This window comes from Lytechinus variegatus, chromosome 5, assembly GCF_018143015.1.
Source record: "Lytechinus variegatus isolate NC3 chromosome 5, Lvar_3.0, whole genome shotgun sequence".
In the NCBI taxonomy this organism is placed as follows: Eukaryota; Metazoa; Echinodermata; class Echinoidea; order Temnopleuroida; family Toxopneustidae; genus Lytechinus; species Lytechinus variegatus.
The window spans coordinates 8,120,753-8,135,072 of record NC_054744.1 but is presented as its reverse complement, the minus strand read 5'-3'; the positions used below and the strand labels follow the sequence as shown (position 1 = coordinate 8,135,072).

Below are 14,320 nucleotides of genomic sequence, written 5' to 3'. Positions count from 1 at the left end.
TTCGTAGTTGTTCAATGGAAAATTAGTAAATACGAAATATGTTTTAAACACAGATTTGAGAACGTTTGCACATAGTTAAGTAAATTATGCAAAATATAAGTGGTAAGTCAGCATGACGACTTCAAATGCGAGGGTGTCTTTCTATTCTTTATACATGTATTATATAGACGTGTTTAAAAAGTCTGAGTTAATGTATATTATAGAAACAGGAATCACTTACTGGTCATTGATCTTATTGAGCTGGCTGATCTCTTCATTCTTTAGATCAATTTCCTGTTTCATCAGACTAAGTTTTTCAATGACAGCTCTGTTGATCCGCTCCACGTACTCCCTCTTCCTCTCCGCTTCCTTCATCTTCTTCTCCATCTCCATCATCCTCTTTTCTACCTTGTCTTTATCCCTCTCCGCCTTCCCCTTCAGTCTCTCTGCCTTTGCCTTCTCTCCCTCCATCTTCTTCTTCTGCTTCTCCGCTTCCTTCCTTCCCTTTTCCATCTCCTTATGCTTCTGGGCCATCTCCTTGACCGTCTTCTTCGTTGCTTCACTTTTATCATTGAGCTTGCTTATCTGGATTTCCAGGTTGGCCTTTTCCTTCTGCAAGGACCTGTACGGAATACCATTGGCAATATAAAATGAAATACAGAAGAACACAAACAACTAAACACAGGAAATAAAACTGTTGAAAAGGGGAGCAAATCAAGATCTTTCTCCAGAATTTTGGGAAAATACATTGCAAAAAGCCGACGAGACTATTTTTAATTTCACTCTGTATACGTACTTGATATCAAATTGGTTTTAAATATTTTTAATATAGAATTTTGAATAATCTACCCTCTTACATTCACAATGCCATGTCTGTTAGTTTAAGACCCCACTCAGAACTTACCTGTTAAGTAAATGATTCGCAGTTGTGGGTCGGTCAATTGGAGGTGCACACCAGTTTTGATAATTAGTATTAGTTATATTAGCTTTGTTATTTTCCCATTCCATTTTGTTTCTCCCTCGTATAAATTATAAACAGAACACAGTGCGCTTAGAAACATCAGTAAAAGGCGCCTTATAAATGTATTATCATTAACTTCAAGGGTGTGTGTCATCAAAGTATTTTTTCTGTTATTCCTTGACCGATTTCCATAAAACCTTCACCAATATTTTTTCCCGCCATTTTCTCTCCTTTATCAAAATCATTTTATTGTTAGGACGAACTTCCCCTCTAATGAAACGCGCCTCTAAAATTAAGAAAGGGACGTGGTGTTTACCGTATGGTGGAATTCTGCTTGGCGAATTCGTCTGCGAAATGGGTCTCCCAATCTGCAAATTGGCCATCCTGAAACATGGGATTAAATAGGAAGATGAATAAATCATGATGGTAAAGGGGAAAAACTACTTTGTGAGTTAAGGGACGGTGGTTATTAGAAATGGAAAAAAAACTCGAACAGCTAGGGAGAAAACTAAAAAGATAAAAGATTGCAAAGCTGGCTGATTGTTGAGAGAGAGAGAGAGAGAGAGCGGGGGGGGGTATTTAGAATGAAGTGAGAAAATTAATCATAAAAGTACAGTATTGTCAAATAATCCAAGCAATGTATATTTTATACGAATGAACGCAAGATTTTATTTTTTAAACCAACGGATGGAGCAAAATGTATACCTCATCAGAGGCCACGCCCACTTTGTTGTTATTCTTGACGACACCACACAAGCAAAATCGGCGCCACCATTTTCTCTGATGTTTCTTACAAGCCTTGAAAACACGGTCCTTTCTCAGTTCACTCAACTGGTCTTCAAGGGTCTACGTCGATGGAAGAATAAAAAGATGAAAGCATGTAAGGAATTATTTTGATGAGTTGATAAAAATGAATGAATGAACAGATGTAAAATGTATGGAAGGATGGATGGATAGATGGACAAATATATAAGTGACTTTAATGAACGAAGGATATCCAATGAGAATGAAATAGAAAACAATCGTCACGATTTTCTGCATGGATATCGAATGTTAACAAAAAAATGTTGAAAAACTGTTACAAATGCCATGAGGTTATTCATTGTATCCCATAAACCAGATGTGTTGACAAACCGATTAACAAAATTTGATCAATGAATAATCGTTTAATTTTTAATCAATTGTAATAAGTAAATCACTTTGAGCGTATCCTGTGTGCGATCTTTGTCCTTCTGGATCTGAGCGATCTCTGCCTTCATCTGGCGGGCATCATCCTGCTTCTCCTCCCAAGCAGACAAGAGTCCCTTCGCCAGAACTCCGGCGGGGATGTCCTCTGTGGAACCGGTCAGGGATTTGGCAGCATCGAAGAGAGCTTTGAAGTCCTAGTGAAAATTACAAAAAAAGGGAATACAGAAGACAGGTCTACACTAGGTGGTTCTACTTAATTTAAGGGAAATCAGCCTGAAGAAGGTTAAAATCGAACTAGTCTGCATATTTTCAAGGTTTTTTTTTTAATAGGTGTATATTTAGATCGAGGGTCTAAAACGTCCGTCCACCTTAACAAAACGTTGAGTTGATAACAAGTTTTCTTTTAAGCATAGCACTGATAATTTCATCGAAATCGGATGAAAATGTATGACATTTTCTATATTCATTCATTTTCACAAAATAGTGATATGCGCAGCATTGGCAGTAAGCGAATAAGGGTGCCGATGATGCGAATTCACTTTTTTCCGTAGTTTATTATTCAGAATTGTTTTGTTTTCTTCCAAAAATGTAAAACTTGATTTGATTACTCATTACTCATGTTAAGTAACCAGTACTATGCATCAGCAAAGAGCTTCTTTACTACAAAAAAAAACAATCGAAATCAATGTCTTCCCTATATACTTGAAATCCCACAGACCTAGATAATACAATTCATTTATGTTTGAAAAGCCATTGAGTGTATAACACAATCGTTTGTCTTTTTTTCATATTTAATAAGCAAACAATTAACTTTACTATTTTACATCAGTGTTGCACCCGTGTGATATTATGTATTTGCTATTTACAAAAAAAATGATAGCATAAAAAAGCCAAAATTTGTGATACTTGGGGATTATTTAACAATAAATAAAAAATATCATGAACAACAATATATCAATATTTTATCTTGTGAAAGTTGAAAATGTCAGAGGCAAAGTTACCCTTGATTAATTTAAGGCGACCGCACGTCCTTACGATTGGTATGCGACTCAATTTTGGAATAAAACGTAGTAGAATTTGATGCTAATATTGAGACTCGGAATATCGTACTGTGTAATGTTCGAAATCATCGTACGAATACCTACTGTATGTTCAAATCTGTGACTATGCTATCATCCTTCTTAGAATAAAAGCAAATTTGATATCTAGTCGTAATGACGTCACAGCAGTCGTAGGATTAGCTTCGATTGAAACTAATTTTGCATTTACTCCAAAATAAAGGCTTTCAATCTTTCAAAATGGTTTTTGTCTCACCTGCATATCAGAGTGAGACTATAGGCGGCGCTTTTCCGACGGCGGCGGCGGCGGCGACGGCGGCGTCAACATCAAATCTTAACCTGAGGTTAAGTTTTTGAAATGACATCATAACTTAGAAAGTATATGGACCTAGTTCATGAAACTTGGCCATAAGGTTAATCAAGTATTACTGAACATCCTGCGTGAGTTTCATGTCACATGACCAAGGTCAAAGGTCATTTAGGGTCAATGAACTTAGACCATGTTGGAGGAATCAACATCTAAATCTTAACCTGAGGTTAAGTTTTTGAAATGTCATCATAACTTAGAAAATATATGGACCTAGTTCATGAAACTTGGACATAAGGTTAATCAAGTATCACTGAACATCCTGCATGAGTTTTATGTCACATGACCAAGGTCAAAGGTCATTTAGGGTCAATGAGCTTTGGCCGAATTGGGGGTATCTGTTGAATTCCCATCATAACTTTGAAAGTTTATGGATCTGATTCATGAAACTTGGACATTAGAGTAATCAAGTATCACTGAACATCCTGTGCGCATTTCAGGTCACATGACCAAGGTCAAAGGTCAATGAACTTTGGCCGAATTGGGTGTATCTGTTGAATTACCATCATAACTTTGAAAGTTTATGGATCTGATTCATGAAACTTGGACATAAGAGTAATCAAGTATCACTGAACATCCTGTGCGAGTTTCAGGTCACATGATCAAGGTCAAAGGTCATGTAAGGTCAATGAACTTTGGCCATGTTGGGTTTTTTTGTTGAATAACCATCATATCTCTGTAAGTTTATTGGTCTAGTTCATAAAAAGTGGACATAAGAGTAACCATGTATCACTGAACATCTTGTGCGAGTTAGAGTAGTTTTCAAAGTCAGCACTGCTGCTATATTGAACTGCGTGATGCAGGTGAGACGGCCAGAGGCATTCAGCTTGTATTAGTATTCTTTCAATTAATTTTAGCCTCAAATAAAGGGATATGTTTCATTCACATTTTCAGAAAATTAGCAAAATGTGATTTGTTCCAAAATCAGATCGCAAGCAGTCGTAAGGTGTGCGGTGGCCCTTAGACACACATACCAAATTTGATTCTGTTTGTTTTTATTTTGTTTTAGTTTGTTTACCTTAAGTTGTGCATTTGCTGCTGCTAGCTGTTGCTCAATGTTCTGTTCCTTACTCTCCCCGGCCTTTACACATACACACAAAGAAAAATAAAATAAAAAGAAAAGTTACCTTCATTGTTCTTGTATTGTATTGTACTTTTCAAATTTATTCTGATTCTATCGCTATAATGCAAACTGTAAGGTGAGGAAATGTTTTTCTTCTAAATATTAGTATTAGTTCTGTCAGGGTCCGTGTTTCTGTAACCTGTTATGATATTTATCATAATGGTAAATAAACTTATCATTGTCATTGCCAATGACGACATCGTGGTCAGTTATAATCATCAGCAGGAGTAGATACAGTTATCATCATCATCACCATCATCACCAGCACCATCATCATTATCATTAACATCATCATCACCACCATCATCATTATCATCATTATCCTCATCATCATCGTCATCAGCACCATCATCTCCATATTTATATTAATGATAATAACCATTATCACAATTACCAACATCTTAATCGCCGTCATCATCATCATTATCATCATCTTCATTATCTTTATCATCATCATCAACATAATAGTCATCATCTTCATATTCATAATTACGATAAAAATCATTATCATCATCACCATCAACATAACCATCATTGTCAACATCATCATCGCCATCATCATAATCATCATCATCTTCATCACCACCATTATCATCATCTTATTCATTGTAACCATCATCATGACCACCATCATGAACACCACATCACCACCACCACCACCATCATCATCATCATCATCACCACCACCACCACCATCATCATTAATGATAATAACCATTATCACCATTACCAACATCTTAATCGTCATCATTATCATCATCTTCATTATCTTCATCATCATCAACATGATAATCATCTCTATCACTTCCATTATCTCAGGGTTTTTGTTTTTCTCATTCCCTTTTTGCTGCAATAAGCAAAACAAATTTTGTAAAATTATGAAATGGGAGACTCCCGTCTTAACATCATGTATATTAATAGAAATAAATATGAGGAAAACTATTTTTGGCCACTATAATTACTTTTTTCTTCTGAATTGTGGACCACGTCGTGGTTCACGGACATATGTTAACTAACCAAATCCACTTCATACTTATAACAATTAGTGTTTGTATGTATATCTCAATAATTCTGACTCATTTAGTCATCTGTATCATGGATCGATTAGAGGTACATGTACTTCCTTGCTTCCTTCTCACCAGAATTGCCAAGTTTATCATGAAAGATTAATTTGCACTTATTTTTCTTTCCAAAGCCTGAACTGCATAATTATTATATGTAGATCAAATAAATTTAATTTACAGATATTAAACCTGGGAGTGCTTCATGGAGGACCCTACAGTTACCTGATTTATATGATGAAATCACACTAAACGTTTTAACAGTCTTGACATCACCGTCACCACAACCACAATAATTATCGTCATTATCAACTTCACCATAAGTGTCATAAATAAATCACCATCATCATCATTATAATCAACAACCATCACTACCTCAACCACCATCATTATCATCTCCATCATCATCATCATCTCCATCACCATCACCACCACCATCACCACCACCAACATCATCATCATCACCACCACCACCTCCACCACCATCATCATCACCTTCATCATCATCATAATCAACAACCATCACTACCTCAACCACCATCATTATCATCTCCATCATCATCTCCATCACCATTATCACCACCATCACCACCACCAACATCATCATCACCACCACCACCTCCACCACCATTATTATCACCGTCATCATCATCATCATCGTCACCACCACCATCATCATCATCATCAACAACAGCAACAACGAATGAGGATAGTGGCTATCTATTTCTTCTTCTACTCCCATTCTACTAAAAATATTAAAATCTCATCTTCATTCCTTCTTTGTTATCTCGATTACATCCATTATCAACAGCCATTATGTACCATAATCATGACATGCTTTGTCTTTTTAACATTTATTTATCGGTAAATTATTTATTTTGATTACTTATCTATTCTACATTACATTGTAATCAAACAGATAATATTTTTCCTACCTCCATTACAACCCCATCATCACCGTTGTCCTGGACAGTTGGGGCAACTTGATTGGTTGCCATAGCACCCGCATCACTAGCCCCTTCTACCACAGCAGCATGCATCTCAGTTGCCATATCAGCGGCGTGCTGTTCGCCGCTAGTGGCGGCTGGCTGGCGGCGAGGTCTGTTGAATCTACGCTGCAGGATGCCTTGCTGATCTATTTCCTTGGGTAACTCAAGAATTTCTGGATTCTCCATGGTTCTTAAAAAAGATTTTTGATTAAAATATTTACAAATAAAGCCAAAGAATTGTGGACGAATTCTTAGATAAGCATTAGACGACACAATCCCAAAATTTTGACTAGTTAAGAATAATCAAAGTTATATCTTTACGCGTGAGACAGCCATTTTGATTGCATATACCTTTATTATAACAATTGAGGAGTTAACCATCATTATCAATACGTTTTATCACGATTAAGCAAACAATTATATAAATTACAACATCATCGTTCACTATACCTAATTATTTATAACGATCACTCACACTCATGCACTTGATGCGGAAAAGCAACAGGTTTTCATCCTTTGTACAAGCCTTTCTTGTACAAACATATTGACACGCATTCACCATGAAATTAATTTTCATATTTTTCATTTCGTTCAGAAGAAATATAAATGACAATGTAACTATAAATACAAAAAATGACCTCACCTTAGTTTCCGATGGTTTGTTGAACAAGTTCTTCGAATTTCCGGAAAATTAGCTAACTAGAGCAACCGTATCGAACAGGTAAAGAAGATCAAACACATGTGAAGAATTGCATCTCTCATACCGTATACATGCAAGGCCGGCCAGGAGAAAGTTTGGCGCACGTTACTAAGCAATGACGTCATAGTCGAAACTTTTAACCAATCACCGCGCACACGCTCTCTGTTTTTTTTAACTAGCGCATGCGCAGTCTCATTTACTGCGACGGCGACATTAAATTGTCGCGGTCGCAGTAAATGAGACTGCGCATGCGCTAGTTAAAAAAAGGGGGAAGCTGGGGTGCACTTAAGAAAATGAGAACAAATACTATGGATATATAAGTTGCTTCGTATTTATTTGTTTTGTTTATTTGTTAAATAAAGATAGTTGTACCAGAGCAGAATGTATTATCTGTGTACGTGTGTAGATGGATGTATGATTTTTGTGACTGGGGAAGGGGGGGGGTGGAGTTGTGAGTGGTGGTGAAATTTGAAGTGAGCTTGAGTGAGTGTCTGGGGGAGAGATGAGAGGGGAGGGGGTATGGGGGTAAGGTAAGTGTGTAGGGACTTTTTAGGCAAAATAACCTTTCTTTTATTAACCTTTAGAATAATATTTTATCCATTTTTTCTTGTACAATTATGTGAAAAAGAAATAATTTCTATTCTGTTTAATGAAAAAAAAATCTCTGACAAAGTCTGTTTTACTAGTAGATTTATATTTTTTCCTCTGCTTTCAGATTGTTATGTTAGAAAAATTGGGCAGTTAATTTCATCTGTAATAATTATGAAAGGTTGCAATCTCACTGATATTGATATATTTCTTTGTTTCGTATAAAGTAATGTACAAAATCTTGATTTATATGAATTCTGATTGTAAACTTATTGGTTTGCAAGAGGAAGAAAATGAAAAATTATTTTAAAAAATTATCTAGGGACCATCGATATCAAAACATACATATTGGCATACAGAATTACATTACTGTCTTCCGTTAGTGTTCGTTGATAACTTGCGTAGCAGGGGCGCCAACAGATGTATTTAGGATTGATTGATCGATTGATTCTTTATTTTCATGCAAAATATTGATCATACTATAGAAAATATACTGACAACTTTTCACGGTAAAATAACCATAAACAATCATTGTATGAGAGAGGACAGTCATAAGCACAAAGGCTTGAAAAAGGACGCTCCTCAAGAAAGACTACGGCCCTGAATATAAACCAGTATAAGTCCGCAGTAAACAAATTACAATAAAAGCAGGGCCAATAGCCCGGATGCAAAACACCTGAAGGGAAATTAATATTTTCCCAAATGAAGTTGTGACACTTTTTGCATTTTGCATGTTAGAATTGAAATGACTGATAATATTGTAGAAATAAGTACCTAGTCTTTAGATTTGATTCTTGGGAAATGCTTTTCACCTATATATAACTTTCTACCCCCACACTGAAAGTCATTGTGACCTTTGAAAAAAAAAACACGATGTCAAATGGCTCAACTTGCCCCATCTGGTGGGGTGAGTTGTGCCACCTTATGGGATAAATTGATCCACAAAATCTATGTACAAAATGTATGCAGGAAGAACCAGCATGTCAATTTTTTTTATTTAAAGTCTTTTCACTTGCTAATTCGCTATAACTACTAACATCTTCTAAAAGTAAAAGAACTTTCATGTGAATTTGCTCCTTTCTGCCTGCATATCATTGGCTTTTTACGGTTTGTTTGATTTTTTTAAATTATACATTTGGCCTTTCGTAGCTGATCATGGATTTTATTTAGCCATTCAAATTTCATTTACAATCACAGCGAATGCCATGACCGACAGACCTAGATCCGCACGACGCGATCGCTATACGATTACTATACGATCGCTATACGATTACTCCACGATTTATATAGATCACGTTTTCAATGCTATGTTTATTACAGTGTAATTTGATTGTGTATTCACATTTCACATATGCTATTTTAATAATTTTGTATTTTGATATTTTCTCATTATGTATGTATGAATAATCAAGAAAAAAATTATGGCTCGAATCGTGAAAGTGAGAATCAGGGGGGCCGTAACACAATCATTAGCAACGATCGTAGATCATGTTTCTACGATCGATTGCATTGACTATAATATACAACAATAATGTACAAAAATAATTTACAACCAATCGCAAAGATCAAGCGTACGTACAATCGCTAACATTTGGCTTATTTTTCACAAATTTGATGTCACCAGTCCCCTTATTTAAATACCGCCGGGATATGCATGTAACTGTGTTGTGACACAAAGCAAAACGTTAAAGTTCCATTACTTTGCTATCAGATTCTGGTGACATTTTCGGCATTTTGCTCGGTGAATTTTAATCTATTCATTTATATATAACTATTTTCAGAATGGAGTATCCCTTTAAAACTGCCATTCTATCGGGTTGCTGGAGACCCCCACCCCACACGCACACCCTCACACACACATCCATCCTTGATAAGTTATTTTACCATCTTGTCTTTTTTCACATTAGGTCCCTACTATACTGGTTAACTGGAACATTAACTATGATCTATATTCTGAAAATATTATTTTTATGTAAATTAAATAAAATCTCACCAAGGAAGAGAAGTGGAAGAGGGAGAAGAAAAAAAAGAAGAAAAATCCATTCATTGTATATTATATATACATTTTCATGTTTGATTTGTTTACTGAATGTACATCAAACCATACAATATGATATTGCAACCTCTAATCTTCAAAAGGACACTACACTTCTGCATTAAACAAATCCTTTGAAAATATTGCACTGCATTATTTCATTATTTTCATGCGGGTTCTATCAAAATTTACAATACCGTTCAAAACAAATCTTTACTTAAAGGACAAGTCCACTCGAACAAAAACTTGATTTGAATAAAAAGAGAAAAATTTAACAAGCATAACACTGAAAATTTCATCAAAATCGGATGTAAAATAAGAAAGTTATGGCATTTTAAAGTTTCGCTTCTTTTCACAAAACAGTTATATGCACATCTCGGTCAGTATGCAAATGAAGAACTGATGACATCACTCACTCACTATTTCTTTTGTATTTTATTATATGAAATATGAAATATTTTTATTTTCTCGCCATTGTCATATGTGAAATGAAGTTTAATTCCTCCCTGAACACGTGGAATTCGATTATTTTAACATTTTGTGCTTCAGGCAAGGAGGTCCTAATCGTCAAATTCGTAAAAATTGAAATATTGTATAATTCAAACAATAAAAAACAAAAGAAATAGTGAGTGAGTGACATCATCAACTCTCTCATTTGGATGTAACTGGCTCGTTCATATAACTATTTTGTTAAAAATAAGCGAAACTTTGAAATGTCATAACTTTCTTATTTTACATCCGATTTTGATGAAACTTTCAGCATTGTGCTTGTCTGATTTTTCTCTATTGATTTAAATCAACATTTTTCTGAGGTGGACTTGACCTTTAAAATGAAGCTAACAATTATGAGACAATAATGAAGTAAGGCAAGGATAGTCTATTATCATGAACCTGCATGACTTGTACACTCCAAAAACAATATAAAAAAGACATTGATGTGTGCATCACAATCATAATATATACTTTCACGTTTGTGAATTCCCTGTACGATTCATGTCAGAGTTAAAACAGCTTCACTCTCCACATGGTAATAATAGTACTAGCGCCATCACACGTTCAATTCATGCCATTCACAGACTCAAAATCAAGGCGAGTGTTTGAGCTCTGTTTGAGATCATGTTGTGAATCGGTTGTAAATAAATAAATAATCTTTTTTTATAAGGTGAATATACAAAACTATAATACAAAACGAATACAGTATTGTTTTTTCTATCTGCTTAAAAAACTTTTATATAAGTACACTTATTAAAGGCACTGTGGACAGGTTTACATGGAGGCCTGCTCAGAAACTGTCATGAGTGCACTTACTATCCAAGCATTGAACATGTTATGTACACAATAAAAAAGTAAATTGACTGCAGCATTTTCCTGAATAGTTTAAGTTTATCTAGTCCTCATGGGTTATTTGGCCTAGTCATGATTTTCTTCTCCGCAGATTACTCCCAGCCATATCCTCAAACAGAATGACATCAGGAGGGTGAGTTTCCGACCCGCAAAATTTGAAATAAACCTCGTCAGCTATCCTTCTCAGTTCGTGTCCAGTGTTCCTGGTGATGATGAACATGTCTGCCACTTTCCTCAATTCTTTACCAGTGTTCTCCAGGAGAAGCGCCCTCTCAGGTAGGGTGGATACTGTTCTTCCAGGGCCTGTGGATACCATTCCTTGGTTAACACCATTGGTCCTATCTGTGGTATTTAATCCAAGCGGACCAGACCCTCTTAATATGTTTGTGCCATTGCCATGAAGGAAATACTCTGGCAAGCTGTGCTCTTTGCAGCCTTCGTCGTTGCTTCCGCCGTCCCTCAGAACTCGATGGTCTCGTCGAGTGTTCCCATTCCCTTTGGTCAAGCGGCCTTCTGGATCGCTCGGGACTTGAAGCACCATGATTCCTGTGGCTTATTCTTAGATATCTGTAATTTAGTCACTGCCTTTCAATCTGTGAATAAATAAAAAGAAAAGACGAATTTATCATTACAGGTCTAAACGGGAAAAATAATGCATTGGCATTGGACCAGAAAAGTGAAATATGTTTCTTTCAGGGGGGGGGCACCGTATTGTTATCATGTATCAATGTATTGAATTATTAGCAATTATATTAAAGGGAGAGTAAAAGTCATGGGGGAGACTTTCCGCTTTAAAGTGCCATCGGCCCAGGGGCCCGGGAATGATTTTTGAAGAGGGGATGCTGGTTTGGTGGAAAAAATGGTTTTTTTTTGTAAAAAACAAAAATTTCCAGGGGGGTGCTGCATACGGTGTATAACATTATACAGCACCCCCTAGACAAATCTTAGGGTGCACCCCGACTTCCCAGGGTCATGCCCCGGCCCAAATATGGGGGGGGGGGTGTGTACAAAAGGCCCCTGATCAATCCTCTGCCAGCCTCTTCCTTGAATTTAAACTGTGCATAGGTTGATCCATCACCACAATACATGATGTAGCTTTGTTGTGACTGACCCCTTGTTTCAAACACTCGTGAATTTTCTTGACAATAATTATGTTGTCATTATCATGCGCTAGTGCCCTTTGGTAAGGCATTTATCCTCATTACCAGGTCCCTCGGAGAGGACCTTAAGCCGTTGGTCCCCTGGTTGCTTGCTCACAGGCATTCGTGCTTTCTTAGCAGTCAGGTAAAATAACCTCGGTATAACATAACAACATGTAAATGAATATCCAAAAGTCTGAACATGTAATGAAGTGAAAACTACTCGAGATCTGTAAGTTGTAAAACATATATTGTTTTAACATCAGTATGCCTACGTGTAGGATATGGAATGTACATCACTAACTTTTGTCTCTGAATGTCAGTTGACAATTACCATTTTATCTAACCTAAGTTCTGCATCAACATAGTAGACCCACTGAAATAACATAGTCTACATGTATATTGATACTACACTACACTACAGTACATGCAAATCAATGGAGGACGTAAGTAGACTCCCTACAAAAAAATGAAATTTTAAAACAAAACGTCAAATTAGTATACAAATTGGTAGATGTCTACTCACGGCAGATTCTCTTACAACAAACTTGTAGTAAACTGCAAATACTGTGTAAATGTTACAACTTCAGTTTCTAGAAGAACATTTACAAGACGTATTATAGTCTGGTCTGTTAGCGTCAAAAATGCCCTACTTGTGGACACGGTGGACAAAAGCATGATTTTTTCTCCAGACCTTTGTCTATGTATAAGAATTAAGAATGGGGTATGCTCCAAAAAATCTGGCTGCAGGAACAGTGAAAAAATGGGTGAAAATGTCAGAATTTATGAGTTTAGATTTGTCTGATATATAGACTAGCGCTAGTGCAAAACTCAATAGCAGTGCATTATTTTGCATTGGATTAGTTCTTGAATTCAGACCCTTTTTGAACAGATCTTCTGTTTGTCCTCGCATCTCACAATGCACCAAATATCTGAATGAAGATGCTAACCAAGCCGAAGGGTGACGGTGGAGGGGGTTGAATGTTGGTGTGTATGTACATATTTTGGTCTTGGGGTAAAAGTGTGCAAGACACATTTTTTGCAGGTGTTGGAAATTGTGTTGCCATGGTAACAGTGTATTATTGCAAAAATAAGATAAAAATCTTGCAGTTAGAACCACTTCCTCTGTTGTTAACCGATTCTCATGAAATTTGGCACACACATTGGCCTTGAGGTGAAGATGTCTAAGACACACTTTTGTGTGTCTTTCAGAAATCTTGTTGCCATGGTAACAACATATTATATGGTGAAAATTGGGAAAAAATTTACAATTCAAACTGCTTCATCAGTTTTCAATCAATTCTCATGAAATTTGGCACACACATTGGTATTGAAGTAAAGATGTACTAGGCACTTTTTGTGTGTGTTTCAGAAACTGTGTTGTCATGGTAACAAAATATCATATGGAAAAATTTAGGTAAAAAACTTGTAATTTGAACTACTTTTGAACCAATTCTCGTGAAATTTGGCTCACACATTGGCCTTTGGGGTAAAGATGTGCAAGAACCTTTTTTTGCATTTGTCAGAGAGTGTATTACCAGGGTAGCCACATATGATGGCCAGAAATGTAGGAAAACTTATTGTGGATCAAACTTCTTCCCCTGTTTTTAGGCAGTGCTCATAAAAATTGGAAGAAATATTCATCTTAGGGTAAAGATTCATATTAAATTCTAAATGTATTCTCTGCATTAAAATGTGGGGGTATTAATCACCTTCATTAATATTTCTGGGTTTGAGGGGAAGGGGCAGGATTAGTCCTTTAAATCTGACATCAAAGGAGGTTAAAGG

General features: G+C 36.1%; 1 protein-coding gene across 2 annotated transcripts; it reads right to left on the bottom strand.

Annotated features, from left to right (window-relative positions):
• Nucleotides 1-10,806: 10,806 nt before the first annotated feature.
• On the bottom strand, nt 10,807-13,152 carry LOC121415191. 2 transcript variants are annotated; one of them, XM_041608354.1, is made up of 2 exons: nt 13,059-13,152; nt 10,807-11,986 (listed from the first exon to the last, which is right to left on the bottom strand). In XM_041608354.1, exon 2 carries the CDS (start codon nt 11,932-11,934, stop codon nt 11,464-11,466), a length of 471 nt encoding a protein of 156 aa, XP_041464288.1. In that variant the 5' UTR covers nt 11,935-11,986; nt 13,059-13,152; the 3' UTR covers nt 10,807-11,463. The 2 variants fall into 2 exon arrangements, with proteins under 2 accessions (XP_041464288.1, XP_041464289.1); XM_041608355.1 differs by having other exon boundaries at nt 13,074-13,152.
• Between the last annotated feature and the right edge of the window lie 1,168 nt (nt 13,153-14,320).